This window comes from Strix aluco, chromosome 2 (genome assembly GCF_031877795.1).
Source record: "Strix aluco isolate bStrAlu1 chromosome 2, bStrAlu1.hap1, whole genome shotgun sequence".
NCBI lineage: Eukaryota > Metazoa > Chordata > Aves > Strigiformes > Strigidae > Strix > Strix aluco.
The window spans coordinates 107155858-107180068 of NC_133932.1; the positions used below are offsets into that span (position 1 = coordinate 107155858).

The window sequence follows — 24211 nt, forward strand, 5'->3', positions numbered from 1 at the left end:
ACCATGATTCTGCAGCTGGTACAAGCAGAGGTCACTCCATCTCCAGTGATTCCCTCTTGGTGCAGAGGCCCAAATAGTTGTGTCGTTGGGCTTGGAGTTACCTTCAGAAGTTTTGATAGGATGTTCTGGAAATGTTCTCGCCAGGCCTTTTGTTCAGGGTCACCGTCAGTAACGCTTGTGGCAGACGCAGGCCCGCTTGCAGAGGTGCTTGAGGCAGTCCTTCAGAGGAGCTGGTGTCCACATTTAGAAGCATTCCCATCATTTCACCACCCCATTTTTCAAAATCGATTCATTTGCTTTGAGAGTTGCTGAAAACAGCCCAGGATGTCAAAACTCCAGCGTAAGCTGCCATGGCTTTCTGGGCTGTGTGTCAGGCTGTAGGCACGGCAGCCTCGCAGGCTCCCTGTCATTGTTTATGAGAGTTCATAGGTGCCCGTGACTCAGGACGCTGCTGAACTTGCAGTGCTATTTATAGCATCGGTGTTCATGACAATGCTTAGAGCACAAAGTGCACTGGCTGACTTGCCAGTCCTTGACCCCTCTGAAAACACATTTTTAGAGTCTTATTTTGAAGCAGATAGATATGCAAATAAATGTGTATTGAAACTAATGGTTTTTTATCAGACTTGGAAATCTTACTATGTTTGAGGTACTTTTCTTACAGTGAGATTGTGTGTTCAAAATGGGCTAGAATATTGAAACTGTTTCAGGTTAAAAGAAAATTAGAATTCAGAGCAGAAGAGTTGGAGAGAAAATGGGATGGGCATCCCAGATGCCTAATGGTAAGGATTGCACCACTGATCTAACTCTTCTAATCAGAGTGGAGAAACGTACATTTGTGGAGAAAACTTGTGTCTACCTAAGATGTACATGTAAAATAAGGTCTGGTGAATGGCATCTGAGAGAGGCCTGTTTCTCTCCTTTGGCGCTAAGGGGAATTTAGTCTCTTGGCTTGACTGTGTCGCCATGTCCAGATGGATGAGCTGACTCCCAGCCTCTTTCTTTGCAGTTTTATACCTTAATCTCTTGGTGCTGTCCCATTTCCAAATGTTCTTACATGTCACACAATGTGTAAACTGCATGTTTTTAGGTGTAGGAGTGGCTGCAGGAAGATACCTGTGTCAAATGTGAAAGAGCTGGAGAAGGTTATGGCTGTGATACTGGTGTGAAGCACAAGTTTGAAATATTTTAAAATATAACAAGTAAGCTGGTCATTTGCTTCAGAAACAATTATTGGTTTTTGGTTTTGAGAACAATTTCATTAATCATTAAGTCACTAGGGCATTAATTTCTTTGAAAGGTGGAAATACACTTATGCAAATTCTCCAGCTCTTTTTTTGCAGACTCAGTTTTCATTGTGCTTACAAATACTTTATCTGGTGGCAGTTACTTCCTGAAGAACACAAATAGTCTTTAAAATATGTCTCTGAAATATTACCCCTGTTTTATTTCTTTTTTTTTCCCCACACTACTAACTACATAGTCAACTCAGTTTACAAGTGTCAGACTTTCTTTGCTCTACTGAAAAGAAAGGAGAAAAAGTCCCACTCATACTTTTTAAATATTATGACATTTTTATTAATGGTCTATTGAAACCAGGCACGTTTATAAAGAAACAAGAAATCAAAACATAGTTTTATGTTCAGGCTGTAAACTTTCTACATTAGGTAGTAGCCAATGAGTCCTGTCTCTATGGGGTAAATAAATGCTTTGTTTTACAAGGAAAGCCCATGGAAATTGTTCAGATCATATAAAAACAGCAGTTTACACAGTTATTTGGTGTTGTAACAAAACTCTAGAGGTGGGTACTAGATGACAATGCAATGCTGGCTCTTAGCTTCAATAACTTAAGAGAACCTTTAAATGACCCTATCCCTGTCATTTCTTTTTCTTTCAAATTCCATTTGATTCAGAATGTTACCTACCTGGTTCCCTTTCTGCAAAGTGGAACATCCCTCTTTATTTAAACCCCAAATACAGTTTATGCTTGACCTTATTTTCACTTTTTAACAAACACCTTTTTGCCTCTGATGTCCTGAAACAGAACAATACTTAATACAGTATTTAAGTATGTATTTAACCTGCAAGATCCACAAACATAAGTTAATTGCAGACCATCTCACAATGGTAAAATGCATCCCTAATGTCTTCTAAAGTGTCCCATGATTGGGTTTCAAACACGTATTTGCATCCACATTTAACCACCTAAGCCAGTATGTTTTTTTAAACATTGACCTTTAAGTGCCAAGGAAAGTGCATGCAATGAAAGTTAAAAAAAATAAATAAGTGTCTATGAATGTAATACTATCACATCCAGGTCAGGTGATACATACTGCATGAATAAAAGCCAGCACTGACACATTGGATCTTTAGAATCACTCTCATTCAGGCCAGAGATGCTGCTTCTCAAAATCACAGGCTTTGTCAATTACTCTGAAGTTACAACTAGGCTTTAATGTGTACAGTAGGTTGGAAATTATGAGCAGGAAGGAAATAAATTGGAAAAAAAAATGGCAGTATTGGTTATATTAAGCCAAAAAAGCCTTGCTAAGAAAGTGTGCCATTGTGACTGCAGTATTTGTTGAACTACTGTGTTACGACCTTGGGCCAGCTTGTGGTGTCTCCAGAGAGCCAGGCTCTTCACTGAGCAGAGAATGATTTTATCAGACGTTGAGTTAAAAACAGTAGTTTCATATTTACGGTTTTGGTTTGGTTAAGTAAAACAGAAACATTTGGAGACATGTTTTATAGTATGTTTCTTGGGAAGGCCAGAGTAACTGAAAGGCGGTTGTAAGCGGCATAGGTGCCCAGCTGGTTCCATTTCCTAGCGAGGCTGTGAGCCAGCGCAGGGCCCTGCGTGGGGCAGGATCCCGTACAAGCTGCTATCCCAAGGTTGGGCCGTGGGGGTGCACCCTCTTTGTGTTGCTACAGCTGAGAAAATGCTCGCAGGTGAATCTGGCAATTCTTAAGCCCAGGACGGAAAGGGGCAGAGACTTCACTCCAGCCATCCCTGGCTTCACCAAAACATCTGGAATTCCCCAGCCTTGGCTTATGTAGAATTACCTTGTGTCTACGCTTCGGCATGATTAGTGCTGGGCTATATCATACAAAGTTTGCAGAAAAGTTGTGCCCTCCTGTGATATTCTTTTACTGTCTGCATTAACCTCTATCTGTGTGCCTGAGTCAAGTGCTTTTCAACACAAACTTATCAAAACTGATCTCTTCCCCCCAAGGAAGTTGTGGTTTTGATGAAACTGCATTATGTACTGGCAGTTTTTGACCAGTTCTGTTTGAATACAAAATACTGACACAGCTGCTGAAGTACAGACTTACGCTGCTGGAGGAAGTTGTACTAGTCACTGAGGGGGTGGCAGAACATGCTTATTAGCACTAGATGATCCAATATATTTCTAGTGAGAGTCTGAGGCAAATGCCTCAAACACAATTTTTTTTACCACAGCATTTTTCCAAAATAATTTGCTTATGGTCCTCTTCCTAAGTAAGTTCTACTGTCTGCATGCCTCACGCTTCCACTCACACCTGCCAGGACTGATGTGAAGAGAGGCACTACTCACTACTTATCTTCTCTGAGGAAGTGCTTCTTCTTTTCCTCCTCAAGGAACAGGATTGTTTGAGGAATGATCCTCCAATATAATAAAGAACAGTTATTTCTACTTAAGAAATGAGGAAATGAGGCTGCGATCATTTAAGGAATTAGGTTCTTAGAAACCACATTTGAGGATTAGAAAAAGTCATTGAAGGATTCTGCAGTAAAGCAAGGATCTAAAGGAAGGTTGCATGACTAATTATATTAGTGTACTGACACTAGTCATCCAGCTTCTTGCCTTCTCCATTTATAAAATACTACAAAAGGCACTTAAAGCCACTTCACCTAGTCAAAATTCTAAGAAAAATAATTTCTCAGGGTTAATTCACAGTTGCCTATTAGAAAATTCAAGTAAATGCTTCACGAGCTCAGCATCTTCTGTAATGGGGTAAACCTCCCTCTGCGCAACACTGTGGGGGGTTTCATCTTAACTCACTTCAGTCAGTTAGAAATTAAGCATCTACTCTACCTTAGCCACGCGGTGCCCTCAATGGTCCATGATGAGAGACATGTCCAGAGGGCAGCTCTTCTCACCTAAACCAGGCATGTAAGGTAAGGGGTATGGTCACCTCACAGCACTGACCAAAGGAGAACCTGAAACAATGTATTTGGACAAGGTGTCCTTATTGCCACATGGAAAATAATGTGAGTTTCACTCATGATTTAACTGTAAGACCCATTTTTATCACTTCAAAACTTTGTCTCTGTTTTTCTTAAGATAATCTATCTGGAGATAGACAGTGAAACGGGAATAAACAAACCTCAAGTGGAATTTCCCTTTCCTTGAGATTTTGTTTGGGTTTATTTTTCTTGGTAACAAGCAACCAGACAGTTTTCTGAGTACCAAAACACACAGCACAATACACATCCAGACAAATACTGTGAATGCTTCCTGGCCCATTGGGGTGCCAGAGAACATGCTTTGTGTAATGGAAAGGAAGATTTTTTTCATTCTGTCTAGAACAATGGACACAAGTGCCAGGAACTCAAAACTGTAATATCCAGCTGAAGCTCTTCAGGGCTTATGTATTTACACACCAAATAAACACCAAGTGAGACATCTCCTACCAATCAGAAAGCCTCACATCCTAAAGAATTTATTACTTTATCATATATTCAGAAAAACAACTCTGTATCTTCATCAGATGATAAACCAGGCACAAAGAAGTCCACTATGGCATATTAACTTAGTTTGGTGATAAAAGTATACTAGGAAAGTTTTAGCAGCAAACAGGTCACTGTCCCATAAAACCCAAATGTTTTAAAAAAAACCAACAAACAACAGACAGACAAGGTAATGATAGCTTAGTTTGCTTGACTTTTAAGTGGAAAAGGGTAGTTACTGCATTAGATTTTTGTTGTTAAATTCTGACTGTTGGCAGTGAACTCTCACCATACACCTACGCTGTAGCCACCTTTACAAAACCTCTATGTTAGCAGACTTTTATACATTTCCTAAGCTGATGGACACTGAGTCAGTCTTTCCAAACCTTTCCACATTCTGACTGTGGATAAGTTCTCCAAAGGAGAAGTATTTCCAGGCGGGAAGAGGACATGCTCTTCAGGTTGGTGGTAGTCAGACCTCAGTTTCGGAATGCTCCCACTCTGCTTGCTTTGCTAATGAAGTTTTTCAGGAGGTCGTGGTCCATTTCTGCAAAGCCTTGAGTTTGTGTAACAACAGTTAAATGGTTTATGCAAAATCTGAAGCAAAATTCTTCCAAGTCCTAGGAACAAATTAAGGTAATTTGTAATATGAATGACAGAAAAATTATCATTATTATTTTTCTGTTTCAAATCTGTCACTTAATTAGCAGAGAATATACCAGATTGTTCACATTACCAATCCCTTTTCTGATCAGTTTGATTAGATCACAAATGATAGAATGAATTTTGTTCATACAAACTATTCAATAAACCTCCTCCGAGAAAACAGGAGTAGCCATCTAAATTGATCGTAGAAATCCATCACATTTACAGTGCTCATTAGAAAAGTTATTAATAAGGGAAACCATCAACCTTCCCCACATACTAGAGCATTTGTAACTCTTTTATTTTCCTTCCTGCACTGAATTAAGTAGTGGTCCTGTGAAAAACAGCAGATATGGTATAATATTTGTTGTTACATTTGATGCAAAATATGATGTAAAATTTGATTAATGCTCACTGAGCACAAACGGGGTGCTAGGATACGTATGTCTTTCATGGTGAACCTAGGAATTGTGACCCCCTACCTAGGAACTGGAACTCCTAGATAGCAAAAATGGTTCTGTTTTGTTCTGGTCTTGCTGTAACAGGCTGTTCAGATACTCAGCACAGGATAGGTACAAGCCGTTAAGCCATAAAACCATGATTTCACACAACAAATTTTGCCCACTCAAATGCTTCACAATCCTTCTCTCCATGCACTGGGTCAATCCCCTTCAGCTGGTTCCTATGCAACAACTTGCTGTTGAAGGAAAATTATTTACCTTCTGCAGCAAGCAGAGCTGGAGCCAGCAGCAAGGTAAGTCTAAATTGGCAGTATGAGCCATGATCTATAAACTCTTCAAGGGTTACAGCACAAAGAGGTCTCTTAATCCATGCCAGTTTAATTCTGTTAGCTACACAAACATTGCAGACAGGGATTAATTAGTAGAAAGAAATTTAGCAGAATACTTGTGCATTTCCTTTTGAAACCTTTTCCTTAGATTGAATGTTTCAAGACTATTGCCCCTGTCAAGGTGTAACTAGAGTTTTAACAGAGGCCAAACAGCACAAAATATCCTTAAAAAAGAAATAAGGTAGCAACAATGCACAGAAGTAAATTGTATTTCTCATCAAAAAGTACTGTAAAAGCAAGAAAAGGAATGAGAATAGAAGAAGAAATAAAAAACGTAGAAGAGCAAAGACAATGACTGCTTAAGTTTCAGCAGACCTCTGAAATGCTACTGCCAGAATGCGGGTTGCTTTACAGTCAGTGTGTGAATTTTTACACTAAATAAACCCAACAGCTGCCTTTTCTGGTACTGATCTATGAAGAGGTCCATAGATATCATAGAATCCTAGTCACCAATTTTGCAGTTTCAAGAAATACTGGCTTTTAATTCTGTTATATAGAAGATGATTAATCGAAAATTTGCTACAGTGTATATTAGAAATATGCTTTAAACAGCAACTCTTTATATTTTCTCAGGATAGGACAAAACATTTTCAAGCATTTTTAATCCCAACAGATGCATACAGTAGCCAAGTCAGTCTTCAATTAATTTGATATGTTAATGGCAGATGCCACAGCACTATAAACTTTCACTTGCAGTGTTCACATTTAACGACAAAAAAATTGAATTAATTCTATCTTTTGAAACTTCAAAAATATCAGGCCTCTTTCATAATCCTTTTTTGGACAGTTTTCTTCTTAAGTGCTGATACACTGCACATGGTTCTTAAACCAGTTTTTAACTATATTAATGTAATACGCTAAAAGATCCTGGCTTACTTCACGATTCCTTAGACAGAGACTATCCCACATCTTTGATAAAGAAGTCTTTGCTGTGCTCCTCTCAAACAGTTCTATTATATCCCTTTCTGAGCTGTGGATGTAGGGAGAAGGGCAACAGTGCACTCCTGAGTTTGGCACATGCTGCACCCGGGGCAGGTGAACCAATGCATCATCTGATGATCGTGTTAAAGTATTACATGTTTTGAAAGAATACTAGGTATACAGAATAAAACACTGAAGCATATAAGGAAGAGGAAGATAACATATATTTAGTCATCTAGCCAATCCCTTTTATTGTGTTTGAGCCATTATAAACTCTAGTACTTTGTCCAGGCCAGTTTTAGTACTTCACAATACACCTAGATGTATCTTTAACTATTCTTTAATTACTTCACCTGACACAGGTCAAATAAAGGTACTTCTGCTCTGAAGATACTCAAAACTGTTGAAAAGCTTGTAAGAGGAGAAACTCCAGAGTAAACTTTTAATGAAAACTTCTACTGTTAGGAGAATCAAATTATGGGGTCCTCCCTTCCTGTCCAGTCTTCCCTGATATACTGGGCTTCTACCACCACAACACATGGAAAATACAGTTCCTCTTTGCCTCAGCTGTTCATGCCTTCCGTTACTGATGCACCTTGGTTACAACTGCCTTGTAACTGGCAGTTGATAATCTTATTATCTACTAATCTGATGTTATCCCCTCTTTCGATTTACAAACCCCACTGACTTCCTTCCAGCCTACATATTATGGCTCTTCTAGTAGGTAATCTTCTGCCTATGTTAATTTTATTCTTGTAAAGCAGAAGAACTCTTGAACAGAAGGATGAGGACTTCTCAACTAAGATGCTCAGTTATAACAACGGCTACTAAGTCTAAAATACATACGCAGACTTCTTGAATAATAAAAACCACCACATCATTATTTCCACAATCAGCATAGCACTAAGAAGCTGAGAAAAGGAAAACATCTCTGAAAGCATTTGTCTGTTTACAAAAAAAGCACTTGCAGTATTGTTGATAACAGGCTGAGTGCTAGTGAAACATTCCAGAGCCAAGGGCAGACCAGATGACAGGATACAGGGAGAGGAATAACAATAGGTAATTAGTTGCATGTCAGCATGATTCATTGTAAACAACATGGCAAAAGTGGATTTTTTTTATATAAGCACAAGTGTAAATATGGAGGGACTTGACTTGTAAATTCTGCCACTGCCTGTAAAAGGCAGTACCAGAATGACTGTACCAGACACTGGCAGGAAAAATGATCAGGTGGAGAACTTGGGAAGTGAACAAGCAATGCAAAATCCAAAGGTGAGGAAGTAAATTGCAGTGAGAAATCTGCATGCCATGCCTTGCCAGATGACAAGGCAGGAAGCAGATTAAGAATCCTGACTCACAGGTGCAAGCCAGAAGGCCAGGAAGAAAACACTAGTAGCTGCATTTTTTTTTTTTTTTTACAGCTTAAAAAGGGGAAAACAAACATCTGGGAAGCCAGAAAGGGGAACTGTCCTAATCATGCCCCATCAGTTAAATGCAGTTATGTTTAATATAAACAGTTTCATTTCTCAGAAAACAACTGTTTGCCTGGCTAGAAGTTCTCCTTACCTGAGCTTCGTATTTGACAGCAGCAGAAAGAAGAGCAATGGCATTCTCTTCACAAATGCCTTGTTTGATAGTTTGCTGGCAAAGCTTTTTCAATCTGTTTTCTCTATACAGCGTTGCCAAATCTAGCAGTCCTGTGAAAATTCATACAGCTTTAACTATCATGATGCAAAACATATTATTTTCAAATTAATCAATTACCCTATTGATTTAGGCTGAATTAATCAAAGACTGGTTCTATTTTTTTCCCTAGCTGATGTGTGCGTTTTTGAAGGTCCTCAAAAGACGTATCAAAGAGGGACCCTTTTATTACCTTGCAAGCGTTCTGTCTTCTTGTTCCCTGTATTGTATCTCATTCTAGGTATCAATTAGGGATTTATATCCTCTTAAATTCACATGGGGAACAGCTCCCTTTTCATTCATGATCAAATCACCACAGCTACTCAAACAGAAAAGTTTTAGGATGGTATTAGTGCCTTTTTAAGGAAAAAAGTTCTTAATACAAGAAACAATGAGTTCTTTTTGAACGTTTTGCATCTTTCATCTTACTGCATTCCCACCACTCATTCTCCTTGGGCATGTTTCCTGCTACTGCATCCCTTCTTCCTGACACCTGCCACACTCAAGATTTAAGTGCTAATAAAACTAAAATAAGCAAGCTCTGCTTTCTTCACCCTGTTATGACACACAAATTGAACTTTTCAGAAACAGTAACCTACAGTTATTTCCATTTATGGCAAATACCTATTGCATCTTCAGGAGGGAGCCTAATGTTGTCTGTATACAGGTATTCCAGGAAGGCTCGGTAAACAGGGTAAGAAAATTCGCTCATTTCTATAATTTCATCATCATTATTCAGTATGGAACGAAAATGTTCACACCTACAAAACATGGACAAAGGCTATATACTGTAAAGAGTTAAGCTTGAAAGATGAGCTTCGGCAAGTTTGTAAACAATAAACAAAAAACACCAGTGGTAACAGACTAAATACACAACCATAAACTAGCTACATGATTTCTTAGTTTGAACACCTTAATTTCTTTAAGCCTTATATATATAATTCAGAATTTTCCTTCTACTTACAGTATCTTTAAGGATGATCCATGTGGTTTTGATGTGATTTTCTTGAGTACGTTATACATTAACTATAAATTTTATTACCTGGCTTATAAAAGATAAAGTTTACAATTAAGTAGACAATTCTCACATTTCAACCTGCTTTCTCCAGCATGATCTAGGGAGGAGGGAATTCATTAATATCTTAGATAACATTTATTCCAGTGTCAGAGTCCATACACAGTTTAGCATTAGATATAATCATTATTCTCAAGGATTAAAATATTTAAAGTGAAGACACTCTCACCCAGATCTTTCATCACCTTTTTCTTAGAAGTCTGAATACTTTTGTGACAAGATACAAACAAGGAAAAAGCACTGGCTTTGATAGCTGTACTCTGCAACTCAAGAGTTCACCTAATTTACAACTCACTGTAACTTACTGCTCCCTAACAAGCATCCTGTAACATTTTAATTGTTTTCACAATTTTGCTGATGGAAATTAACATCACCACCTCAGGTAATAGCCACAATCTAATTGGACTCTTTTATACTACACTATTTACTGTCTAACTCTCCTGCATCAGCATTTGCTTTTCTTTTACTAAAACTTTTATGTAAAAGGTAGTTTGGTTTCCTTTTAATGATGCTGGGACAAGTCTACATCATAAAGACAGCATAATTTAAATACAAAGAAAAAATAATTACTTATTTTATCACTTAATTTACCTTTTCCACATTTTATTTTACTGGTTATTTAAAGAATTTTTATTCTTAGTATTTTTAAAAATAAAATAAATAAACATCAAGTCAAATTCATAAAGAATTAAAAAGTCATTATCTAGCTTCTGCCACCTCTTGTACCACATTCTGGCATTGGAAGAGGCAGACCAAACCCCATTGCTTTGTTTCCCAGAGCCTCATGTTAAGTGGTGGTGACCACGTTATCCATCCAGCTGTGGAATAGACCTTGGGAATGGTCTGTTGCCCCAGTGGCACCACACGAAAGTAAAAAGTCACAGAGAAGGTGGTGCACATTGCTCCCTTAAAAATAAGTAAATAAATAAGAATCAGTTGGTACTCATCCTTCAGTCTCCAAAGTACCTTGGAGTGACTTATCCTTTGGAGTGCCTCTCTCTGTCTCTCAGTACAGAGAGAGACCAGACACCTAATTTTGGCTGGCTAAACGCAGAGCTGATGAATCCCACCCACATACTCATGCGTATCTCTTTCTGCAGGCAGTGTGTTCCTCAGCCAGCCCCACCCAGCTGGGCATTGCCCAGCCATGTCACCACCATTGCAAGCTAATGACCACCAATGGTACAATCTAGTTCAACAGTAGGCATAGAACAAGATGGAAAAAAGTCTTCAGAAGTAGTAAAGAAATGACTGGATAATGAAAAGGAACTTTTACCAGCACTGCATTTATCACAACGCTCTGGAACAAGCTGAATGCTGCAAAATACCATGTTAAATACATCATACTCTGGTCCAGCTGCATCATGAGACTATAAGGCTTAAAGAACATATTAATTCTACAGATTGTGCCTGATGCTTTATTATTCCTGCATATTATTTTGATAATGCCATACATTTAAATCCATCTTAGAATTAGGCACATATCCTTCCCAGAATGCCATACAATCTGAGAAAAAGTAGAGCAAGAAAAAATAAATAAACAAAAGTTACATATAGTCTGATTATCTGGAAAAAGAACCTCAGAAACATTTTGGGGATACACAAGATTTGAAGTGGTATCTGATGAAGGGCATGTGGCATTCCAAACAAAGGGTGGACTATAGGCACAGGTGTAATGCACAAGCAGTGAAACCAGCAAAGGGAAGAAAATAGTAATACGGGTAATTGGAGTAGTAAGAGGAGAGCAGAAAAGACCAAAAAAAAAGGGCAGACAAGAATTAGCAAGGCACTTTAATGTTATGCAGTAATATACAAGAAATCACTAACAGGAATAAAAGTAGGAAGATGAAAGTGGTGATAAGCAGTATGAGATAGCCAATCATTTTGAGAAAGAAAATAGCAAAGAGAATAAAAATATTGTAACAATGAGGAGGATGAAGCAGTTAGCAAGACAGAAGAGATGTGTAAGCAGTGCCTCTAGAATATCCTAGTAGAAACTGTGTCAGCAAGAACAAACTAATCGCTGCATGTTAATAACAATGCGATTACTCTGTAGAACTGTGTATGTCAAATCTCACTGTAAAGTGGAGTTAACTTGCAAAAAGCTCTAAAAACAAAGAGAGAAGCCAGCTTAAAATTCAAATTCACTGATAAGAAGGTTTAAAACAAGTAGGATAAAGAAATCTGACAAAAAAGGAAAAAAAAGATAACCTGAAGAGCATCTACTGAAGTTGCTGAAACAACTGAAGGGTCCTGTGGAAGGAAAGGCAGGTAAGAATAAACACAAACCCCTCAAATCACCCCAGTGGAGGAAGCCAAGCACAAGGAGGAAAAACTGATCCAAACTACTGGGAAGGCAGCAGAAGTGAACCTTTTCCTCAGCAGAAAAAAGGTTATTAGAAATCAGGGTCAAGGCCATTTAGGTAGCACAAAGGAAGATACATGTCAGAAGGAGGGAAGTGATGAAAAGGCTGGTAGTAAGCAGCATGTTTGATAATTCCAAACAGCAAGGAAATGAGGAAAAGAGAGTAACTGAAGAATAGCAGGTGAATTCCATGGCTGAAAGAAAAGGGAGTTTGTAAGAATAAATGAAGAATTTTGATCAGTAATTACTCAGCACAGTGGACTACACTGTACAATTTAGTTTAGATTAAACTACAGAGTTTGTGCCTTACCTAATTTTGAGAAGAACTTTATGAACATGAATATATTTTCCATCCACTAGAAACTTCAGGTCTGCAGTTTCAGGGTTGTCAAATTCCTTCTTTAGTGACTGGGCTACTGTTAGATGGTCATCAGGCTCTAGAATAAAAAGGGGAATTAATAGTAAGTAGTAAGTAATACAAGTATCTCTCATGATAACATCCTGGGTATCTGTCAGCAATTAACACTTTTAATAAATACAACATCTTTTTAAGGCTAGTAGAAAACCCCAGCAGACTATGTGTTCAGTATGAACCCCCAAGAAAAGCAAATAAAGAGCAGCTTTCTTCAGTCCTTACTAGTTTCCTACTCCAAACAAATATCCCTATTAAAAAAAAAGTCCCACTCCTCTAATTCATCTATATAAGGCCAGAAAAAAAAAAAAATTAAGTCTCAGAAGTTTAATGCTGCATGTGATAGTAAATGTTATCAGTCATTACTGGGTAAATTATTCCAAGTAAAAAGTGTTAGTTATTATAAGATACTCAGGAGGTCAATAAAAAAAATCACAACAAGACTTTCTAAAATGCTCCCATGAGGAGACATCTTACAGCAGAAATAAAGCCATTACATAACCAATATACTGTTTGCAGTGAAACTGCCCAGTACAATATCCCTAAAGGTAAATACCAACAGCTACAAGTCTATTCAAAAGTGCTTTCCCTAGACTTACGGTGTTAGAAGCACTCTGTGTGAATGTCTGCATATTCCTGCTTGTGTCTTATGTATGTATATCCCACCATGCGTTGGATTACAGGTAAGAGGATTGAGGGGGGGGGAGAAACCCAATGTAATCATAGTAAAAAATCCTTCTGAAATAATGATACTGCAAAATATGTTGTTAATTCTTATTTTGTACAATGTGGCTTATTTATTCAGACCTCTGCTATCCAAATAAGTAATAATTTTAACAACCAATGCAAAGCTGAATCTCTTCTTCAAAGTTAAGTGGCAATTCAGATTTCTACCAATACACATCTCCAGAAGACTTCTACAGCCAGCAGAGGTAAACTGAATATAGTGGGATTCAGTTACAAAATTCTTAGAGGGAAAATAGGTGCTTTTATTTGTTACAGCAGTCAAGGGGGAACCAGAGAAAGGAAATGAAGAGGCAGTTCATACTGACAAAGCACGAAGACAAGAAAACTCTTCAGCAGTCAGTGCTAAGAACTGTAATAGAACTGTTAGAACTGCCCCAAATGGGGAATGAATGGGAATGCCTGGGTGTGGAAGCACCAGGATACAATAGACGGAGAAGGGCTGTAAGCATGGCAGATGCCCATGGCACCTAGTTCAGCAGATGTTAAGATCCTAGGATGCAGCTGCCTGATGATTCTCACCACACGTAGATCAGAAGCTGAACAACAGTGAGTCAATGCTGACAACTCAGGGTGGGACAGGATGAAAAGACTAGTCACTCTCAGTGTGCAAAAAGGCACATCCAAAATCAGCACAGAGTCACCTAACTAAAAGGACTAGAGGAGACATGACAGCCAGCATCCTTTACCTGTGCCATCACAAGGAACCCTGCTCAGACCACCTGAATACACACATTTTACTGCCGGGATGCTGGACAGGCCACTTGGCACATATGAGAATATGGGTTTGAAAGTTATCTGAAATTAGTTTTGTTTTAAAATGAAATAACCTTTTAGTCCTGTAAGTTTTCACCTTGTGCTTTGGTACAATGTTGCTACAGTGTTGCAACATTATTACCAAAAGGACCAAGAAGTCAAGGTCAAAAAACAAAAATAAAGGAGCTGCTACAGTCCAAAATTACTCCCTAAGTGTGAAGCGGTGCAAGGAGGCGGGGTGTGTTGATCACGGTGACAATGAAGGCAAGGATAAAAGATGTGTTGGGTAATAGTTACGAATGTAGTCTTAACCACACTCTCTTAAGAAGATAAGGAAAGGTGAATTTGCAGAAAGGAGCACTGAAAAACTGTAAGACAGTTTTGGTCTCACTCAAGCAGTCGTCTTCTCTGTGAGGAACAAATTAAGTAAAGAGGCAGTTTTTGCTTCTTGCCTTCCTCCATGCTCCTTTGAAAAATTCCTCAATACTCTGCACTGAACTGAGAAGAAAAGGCAAGAGAAGCGGAGGGGAAATTCTGATAGTGTGAAGTAATATTTTAACGGGGCAAGAAGAAATGGAAGCTGAATAGCCCTAGATCCCTGCCAACGTACCTAAGAAGATACATGTAACTGAATTTATGATTAAGCTACATATCCTAATAATGTCCCATTTCCTTCATAAGTTCTTATGGAAGAAAAATCTGAACATGCTACAGATACTTTTATGTAGGACTTAGAGCTGACAAACACGTATTTATATGGAATGAACAACCCCATTGCCTGGGATTTTAGTGCAGTAAACACAATTTACATCTAATTAGTAGTAGGCAAATATTAGGAATATTAAGAATTTCCACAGTAATTAAGCATATATATTACAGTTCTGAACAAGCTACCCTAGAAAACGCAACTGCCTCAACTTAGAGAAAATGGGGGTCTTTGGACTGTGCCTTAAAACATGAATTTTGTCGAAGAAGTTTCCTGAGAACAGGATTCTCCATTTAATTCTCTAGCCTGTCAAAGCTGAAATATGAGTACTATTAACAGATTTCCTTACCTTGGCATGCAGAAGGCACCAAGGGAGCAAAGAGTGTTCTACAATTGTCAGACAAAAGCATACAGCAACACAAAAGCAATCACAAAGGCAGTACAGAAGTGGAATGGAAACATGATGGACTCAGTACAGTTTAAATTACAAATTAATAAATTGCTGCATTCTAGCCTTTAGCTTAAGCTCCCAGATGACAACTACAGACAACACCAAGAGTCTCATCTTTGATTAGGTCAGCAAAGACAGTAACTTTATTAGCAACCAATATGGAACTGAATTTGTAGCTGAAGAATGAGCTCTCTGTTAGACACTGCTATATACTTAACTCTTGCTAGTCAAGGCCAGCAAGACAGACCTTAATGTTGATCGAATATCTGCAACTTGTCTCTTCAGAAGCCAAGGTCATGATTACTTGTGATGAGACTCTAAGTGCCTGTGGCCAATTCTGAACATGGGAATTTGGCTCCCTCAATTTTTAATAGTCTAGTTAAGGGCATCTAAGAAAGCTTCAGGGTTCCCAAACATTCTGCATCGCTCCCTCAAGTCTCCAAATTTGAACTCAGCTTCACCTCTGGCCATTGTACAGTAACATTCAGTGGTTACGCAAAAAAACCACATCCCCAAACCCAAGGCATTTCCCCCCAGAAATAAACTACATCAACAAAACAATCATTGAGCACTGCCACCAGGCCTTAGCAATTTTTACAATTCCATATTACCATTTATACATATGATTATGATTATGCTTCCCAGTATAAATTTTTTCAAGAAACTAAGTTTAGGCTTCAAATATGTGCAACTGTTTTATGCTCTAATAATTCTATTTAGAAGATGTCAAACCAAAAAATATTTAAGCTCACCTACTGATAGAAGGCGCCACATAACGGCAGGGGTAGCAAAGCAAGCAAACACATCATCAGTGCAGGCAAAGTGAGTGAGGTGGGGAAAGATCACGGACTGCCCACGGCATTGGCCCCACATGTACACCTGGCCGCTCTGCGTCTTGGCAGCCGACGTGTGAGCAGAGTGGCAGGCTGCGATCTCTATAACTCTGAATTTACAAGCAAAGAAAGAAAAAAAAGCAAGTCACTCTCATAAGAACAAAATGCAGTGAAGCAGCTCACTACCTCCTGTCTTTTTCTGGTGCAAAACATATTTGTAAGCATGCATGCACTTCCAATTGCAAAAATGTTTTCTGATCATACATAGCAAAATTAAAAGGGTTATCAACGTTTCTTCAAATAGCGTGAAAGCTTCTCAGTGAAAAAGCATCTTGGGAGTGAGGAGACACTGTTGCAGCAGAGCAGTATATCTGCTGCAGCACATGCTCTACTGACCCCCTTGGCTCCCTCAAAGAAAGTTATGGCGAGTTTCAAGTCTCTGAATGTCCTCAGTGATGCTGAGCAGTGAGGCGAGTGCTGTAGAGAATGGGTACTTGGAGAAGATGAAGAAGGGAATGAGGAAATGAAGAGGTGTTTCAGAAAAAAAAAAAAAAAAGAATTTGCATTTTGGTTTATAATTGAAAGTTAATGAAAAACTTTTTCCTGATTGCTTTTTGGTAACAGTTACAAAGCAACAATTCAAACATACTTCTTTTATTTAAAATACTGAACTGTCATTACTCATACAATTATTATTACTTACATTTAATGGACTTTCATTTTGAAAATTAAAAATTAGAACCAAACAGCACTAAGAGCTGTTTCTCAGTGTATTTTAGCTATGTTAGGCTATCTCACTAATCCTAGGATTTCAAAACTCCCACTGTGTACAACATTACACAATCCACTGTTTTTGCAGTCTGCACTACCACTTGTTTACTTGTTTTCCCAGCTGCCTGGGGAAAATAGCTAGGAAACAACTTGTTTAAAGCCATATGTACAAATCTTGCAGGCTTTAGTGAAGTAATACTGACACCAGAAATGCATATTCTGGCCAACAAAAGGGAAAGGCAGCATACAACATTAAAACTTGTATGAAAATGTGGTTACATTTTATCTGCAGCCAAAGTGTCTGGAAAAAACTCAGTTACATTTTAAGCAAAAGCATACACAAAAAGACATAGCAACATTCAAAAAAGGGCCATGTGTCATCACCAGAGAGGAGTTGCCTCTTCCTTACAATAATGTACACAGACACAAGTTTAAGAGGGACGTCTCACTTTTTTTATTTTTCGCAACAGGAAGCCAAAATCAAGACCTCAGTAGTAAGAAACAGATTCAAATTTCTGTCCGCATATATACATGGCTTTACATTAGCAATAGAAATAACTGTCCCATTACCCATCAAGGACTCACAGGAAAATATTTAACTTGTAAAAATCCAAGCTTAATTTTCAGGCAACAATACTGAGAAAGAACTCCTCCCTTTCTCTCTCTCCGGGGTTATGAGCCAGATTTAATAGCAGAAATAACACGAATTGCAGATGTCCACTCTTCACTTTTTCTGTGTGTACTTCTTGTCAAAAGTAGCATATTAAAAGACAACACATATTCAGAGACAATAAAGCTTTTACTGTTGACTTCAAACAATGAAACTACACCACTGAAGAGAAACTGCAATTAAGGCCTTATATAAAGTACAGTGTGAGCCGAAGCAGAAAATAGCACATTCAGGCTCAGAACATTCAGTTTCTCTTTCACAGGGATGGTTATGGGGCGGAGTCAAGCACTTTCAGTGAAAATCCTGTTCACATTTAGCAGAAGAACCATTGCAAAAAATTATAGGCTATTTCTTCAAAAAAATAGATTAAAAATGCCATAATTTTCTGTAGCTCTTCTGAGAGTATGCCAACTAGTGTCTGACTGCCAGACTGTAAGTATTACCTGTCCTTATCCACAATAACTGTTGTAGGGTAAGACTGGTTACTTTTATTTCCAGTACCTAACTGGCCATATGAATTGGCTCCCCAGGCATAAATCTGACCTTCATCTGTTAGCACTAATGTATGTGCATAGCCACAGGCAACCTATAAGGAATAATAAAAAGAAAAATCTCATTTTTATGTAACAGTAAGTTAATACACATAGATACATGTTTTGCTATACGTTAATGTTATTGATTCTATACCAGTGTAGAAATTACAAAAATTACAAATACAGATAAATTTATTAAAAAGAGAAGCAAAGTAGATGAGGTGACACTGAGGAAAAAATGTATCAGTGACAAACCCTGCCAGATCATCTCAAGAGTACAGAAAAAGAATAGCTAGACATTGAGAAAAAAGGAAAGCTATATGACAAATTTGAACAGTATGCAGAAGAAATGCAAAAAAAGGCAGATCATCTGTCCTGCAATGACCTTGCTTTATGGGCAACTGCTCCAACATGAATAGCTTACCACTGTGAAAACAGGTGAGGTCTCCCAGTCTGCTCCTCTCCTCCCTGACTGCCAGCCACACAGAACTGTCCCCTCCCTGTGTCAGCTCTAGTGTTTGAATATCCACTTTACGATCTATATATGCAGCACATGCTGCACATACAGATAGACAGTGGCAAAATTACCAGCAACAGTCTTGCTCTGCATGAGTTAATGTAACCTGTTATAGCTAGACGGCTATCAATCACCAATTTATGTTGTTCAAAACTAGCTCACATATCTTCATATAATCTGCAAAGCAGATATACCATAAGTACATGTAGTCCACTGACATCCATGAAGCATGTGATGTGCTTTAAATTAAATAAATCCTTAAGTTATTTACTGATTGGAGGTCTATAACTTGGTATTAATAGATAGCAAGCAAATGAAGTGGATGGAAATAGTAAATAAGTCAAACTTACTGGAGCACTCACACTCTCTAAACAGGAGAATAAATACAGGGGAAAATAATATTCACTTTATGTTATTCTCCAACAGCAATTGTTACCAGCAAAGCTACTGTCTACATCCTAGAAACTGAATGTAAAACTCTGTAATTAAATTAGTTTATTTTAAAAGATTTATAAAATCCATAACTTCCCTGAGTAAATGTAATAAATAGGATACAGAATTCAAACCACACTTGTAAATTTTCCCTAGGTTACAATGTTTTCTAGCAGAATCTGTCATTTTCTTGACAGTATCCTCTATTTTGGATAAACCAATTAAAAACTTTCAGTACCAGTTCTGCAGTTACTTTAAATATTTCCTATCAGTCAAAATGAGTTTTCAGTTTGCCAGTTACACTGATGACAGCCCAGCTATTTAGTAAAGTGTAATAACCACCCAAGATCAACTAACCATGGAATCATATCAACTGTTGTCCAAAAGCAGTTGAAGACAATTTGTTTAGACTTCAAACACCAGTTAGTCACCGTGGCTGGAGTGCAATTCTAAAAGTGATATTCAGTCTGCCAGAAAGACAAAATGCTAAACTACAGCATTTTCCCAGAAAAGAAGACAGGGGTTAAAGAAGAAGAGGGTAGCCTAAGAAGACTTTCTTATTTACTAAAATAACAGGACTTTTTTTTAAATCAAGTTTCACAGGAAAAAAAACCCCAAACATTTCTAATGCCCTAGTCCTCTTTAAGTAAAATCCTGACCTCACTGAAGTCAATGGCAAAATTCCCACTGAACTCCACAGGCTCACAGTTTCTCCCCTACTGACAAAGGCCCATTTTAAGATACCTGTTTTTATTCTGGTAAATGGCACTTCAAATAAAGAGATAAAGGACTATCTCTTATAAACGTAGAATATGCCTATTTTCGGTTGTTGATAAAGGGTTCGGCACAGAGCATCCCACACGTACCCGCTGCACACGAATGCCTTGCAGAGCTGCTATTCGGCACGGCGTTGGCTGGTTGCCGCTGCTGCCCAGTCCCAGTTGGCCGTTACCGTTGTAACCCCAGACATAGACCTTAAAAACAGAGATGGGATTTTAACTCTTTGCTACTATCTACTTCTTTCGAAAGCAATATGACTACTTCAGAGTTACAATAATAATTTTCTGCAATATTCCCTGTCCCCACATCCTTAGGATCTGTACTTTATATGTAGATACACAAACACGTACACACACCTGTATAAACATACATATATACATAGACATATATACACACACGTATATGGTTTTCTGTGCCAGAAATTTTGGATGATGCTTCTGTTTAAAATACCAACTGCAGGCTCATCTAAAATTCTAAATCTCCATATTCATGTTGCTCTTTAAGAGTTAGATTATGTAAGACTACAATATTTTAATATGAAGAGTAGAAAAATAAGTGATTCATATGGCTGTTTCCTGGCACAGAGCAAATTCAGCATGAATACTTCCCTTTCTTAAAGAGCTAATTTCTCATTCAAAAATCCTCTAACAGAAAAGAAAACACACTAAAACAAGTATAAACTGGAAGCTATGACAAACAGTTTGAGTAGGCTGTTAACAGCTTTGTGCTGAACATAAGAAAAAGAGAAAATACTGAGCTCTGATAATTTCAGTGACATATGTTCTACTGCAAACAATCAATAGCTACTTAGGTCTAAACTGAAATGCTTGGAGCAATGGAGCTAGAGAGGATGTAGGCTGCCCAAAACCTTCAGCTCATATGAACTAAAACAAGAATACTACAACCCCTTTGTATCTTTGCAATGAGGATGAAAAAGTATGAGAGGGATTCAAGGGGTACCGCAATAGAACAAATATATGCAATGTACTTTGTTTTCTCCATTTTCCCTTGAGATAAAGTGGGCATATATGAGCACTGAAAATTAAAATAGCATTCACTGATTATTCTCACATTCTTGATACTTAAGACTCTAGTATAGACAGTAATTTGTTTTTCTATGAATGCTAAAGAGCAGTGGGATAACGCATTAATTGGCACTTTCATTTTTGCTAGACTATAACACCAGCTCTAAAAATCAGTAAATCAGTGATACAAACTTAGTTATTTTTACATAGAGAAAATGAAGCTAGCATGAAATGCTAAGTATACATATATAGATTCGATATAATTTAATCCCAGTTTGTAAAAATCTCCTGACCTTCACAATACTATTTTTACTTCAGAACTGTATTTTCAAGTAAATTTGAAATTTGATATCTGAATTCCTTCAATTCAAAGCCAACTCCAATAGCTGATACAAAGTAATAGCTGCTAAATGTTATGAATAATCTCATAAACCAAAAAGCCATAAACCAAATGTTAATGAACAATTTTCCCTCTATCTGCTTCCTAAAGAAGAAACCATAATCAGCACAGATAGGAAGATGTGCTTAAGTATGTCAGAGTTTGCAGGACAATTTATGACAAACGTTTTTATAAGTAGTATAAACAGGTAGATTTGAGGGAGTCTGGAAAGGTATACTTCTTTTCTGAGTAGCAGCTCATTACTGGCAGGTTTGAAATTATCTACATCCTGTGATATTACATAAAACAAAATTCAGTCAGAAAATTCACTTAAAGTTTTTTACCTCTCCATTTTCCACCACAGCCATAGAGCACATCTGTCCACAAGCTATATTAACTACTATTTTATTCTGTAGGCAGCTGGTAACTCTTCGAGGAATTGGTTGATTAGCTGTGGAACCAGATCCAACTTGGCCTGAGTTATTGTAACCCCACGTGTACACCTGTTGTGAGAGAATTGTCATAGAAGAACGCTATATAACATACAGTTTGAAGTACACATTCAAGAGAGAAAAAAGTTATAAGCATAAAAATTTACATTTTTCATTCAAGTGGATGTATTCTTTTAAAATCTAGGCAGATACATAGGTTTACAATTTAATTGTTTCTATCAAAAATATGCCACTCATAATATTTATATATTCCATTCTTTTACATTCCTCCAAAGGTAAGAGGCAACATGACAGTTGCATTAATGCCAGATGAATTCATTGCTAGTTTTCCAGAACCCAAAGTAAAATGGCTAACTGAACACAAGTGGCACCTCAAAGTAAATGACAGAAAACTCCTCAGATGAATGTGATTTATATTAATGCCAGCTTTAACACCATTAAGCATTTACAGTAGAGTAGCATAGGAAGGAACTGACTGCCCTCTACAAAGAAACTATAACTTCTTATTACAAGCAGATGTAGCACATAAATCAATGTTCTGCATGCACTTCAAAGCAGCTAGACCGTAACAGGTTTTCCGTTTTTATCAAACATTTGTGTTGCATCAGCTCTGTGAGGATAGCAAGTAGCAAGGTCTAATGCTCTAGGTGCAGAATGTTTTCTTGTTTCTCACATGCATGAATATCATTAAGAGAAAAGAGAGATTTATTCCAGCTATTCTCACCTCTCCATCAGATGTTAACACCATAGAATGATGAGAGCCACAGGCAACTTCAATGACTTTTTTGTTCACCAAGTTAGTAGAGACTTGACAGGGAAGCAAACTATGATTTGTTGTACCATTGCCCAACTGACTATAGGCATTATGACCCCATGTATACACTTCTCCTTCTATAATAAAAATGTAAAAGGCTAGTTTAAAATCTCTATTTTTCCAATGAGTACACAACACAAAACTACAAACTGAAAAGTAAAATTCCATAACAACATACATATTCAAGTGTGTATATATATATGCCCATTGGGGCTCTCAAGCCCATGAACATACTAATTCTACATTCACATAGTGTTGACCACAAATCCACAAGGATAGTATCACCATAATCTTAGTAAAAGAAATCATATAGCTAAAACAAAGGAGACAGTGCAATACAGAAGAGAAAAGGATGACAGGACAGTCAGGAGTACCCATTTCAATTTCTTTGTTACTGACAAATCCATCAAAATTTCTTGTCTATGTCCTGTTTCCCACTTTGGAAAATTCAAATAATAAGCTTTTATTCCTTTATGATATACATGAAGATGCTTGTAAGAAAAATTTAGTATTACTTATTAATAAACATACTATTATTTACTTATTATTTAAACATACTATTCATGTCCTGTATTTTGAGAAACATGCTAGTAAAATTAAGAATGCAAGAAATGTCTGACTGTGTTAAGATTGATGGTCCACCTAGTGCAAAATTCTGTCCTCCAACTGACAACAGAAAAAAGCTACTGTTTAAGGAGAACATGAGCCTGGTCACTTTTTGCAGTTCCCAAGCATTTACAATCACTAGAGTACAGATATTACCAGGTACCTCTGATTCTCTTTAATGTACATATATTGGCCCGTTTTCCATGAAGCTAACACCTTTTCATACTCATTTTCTTTCATCTGTTTTAAATCAAGTATCCCCTAGTTAGAGCAGTGCAGGACTTGAAGAACAGCTGTCCTACATTCATCTTGTCTATCATCATCATAATTTTCTAAACCTAAATTACACTGTTATTGCAGGAGAGCTAGGTTTGACATACAACTCCATCAGATTTCTAAAGAGATCACCAAACTCCTTGTCCCTAAGAAGGTTTCCCTCAGAACTCCAAAGGCAAAATGTGCTACACTAAACCAATATTTCTCTGCAATAACAGGTTAAATCTGATGACTTTATCCGGTCAAAAGTAAACAACCTTTTCTTTGTTTCACCAATATGAGAATACAAATTTCAGTGAACAGGTGAAACAGCCACATAGAAACATACGACCTAAACTGGAAATGATAGTAACTAATACAAGAATTATGAAATACATAAGGGCTGTCTGAAAGGTAGGTTAAAAGAGGCTGAGCTGAATGGAAGATATTCATGTGAATGGAGTTAGGAGTAAAAATCATCAAGGATCAGTTCTGGACCTGTTCTCTTGCAATACTTCTGTTCATCATCTGGGTAAGGAGTATGAGCGTGCCAGAGGGATCTGCCAGCGACAAAGCTCAGAAAAATACAGATACAGATATAAAAAGCATCCAGAATGGTTTACCCTGAAGACTGAAGAAAATGGTGAAATGTAATTGAATATAAACAACAGTCACACATTTACAACACAATTCCCCTCACCTACCTTTAGTCATGTAATCTAGACTACTCAAAAAGATTCCTTCTCAATAATGGAGAGAGAGAGTGAAATTTTAACATCATCAGTCAGGCTCTAACAGAACCTCACTGGAAACACAGTATCAGTC

The 24211-nt window shown here is 37.6% G+C and overlaps 1 protein-coding gene across 7 annotated transcripts in view; it reads right to left on the reverse strand.

The window, feature by feature from the left end:
* Nucleotides 1–1551: 1551 nt before the first annotated feature.
* LOC141919669 (RCC1 and BTB domain-containing protein 2) overlaps nt 1552–24211 on the reverse strand; it is a 36478-nt gene continuing 13818 nt past the window's right edge. For 6 of the 7 annotated variants that reach the window (XM_074815694.1, XM_074815689.1, XM_074815691.1 and 3 more), the window contains 9 exons: nt 22436–22602; nt 21604–21762; nt 19942–20049; nt 18037–18179; nt 16072–16262; nt 12561–12687; nt 9435–9571; nt 8694–8824; nt 1552–5331 (listed from right to left, as the gene is read on the reverse strand). In XM_074815694.1, coding sequence (XP_074671795.1) covers nt 5191–5331; nt 8694–8824; nt 9435–9571; nt 12561–12687; nt 16072–16262; nt 18037–18179; nt 19942–20049; nt 21604–21762; nt 22436–22602 — 1304 coding nt within the window. In that variant the 3' untranslated portion in view covers nt 1552–5190. The remainder of the gene's footprint in view (nt 5332–8693; nt 8825–9434; nt 9572–12560; nt 12688–16071; nt 16263–18036; nt 18180–19941; nt 20050–21603; nt 21763–22435; nt 22603–24211) is intronic. The other variant, XM_074815695.1, reaches the window with a different exon arrangement.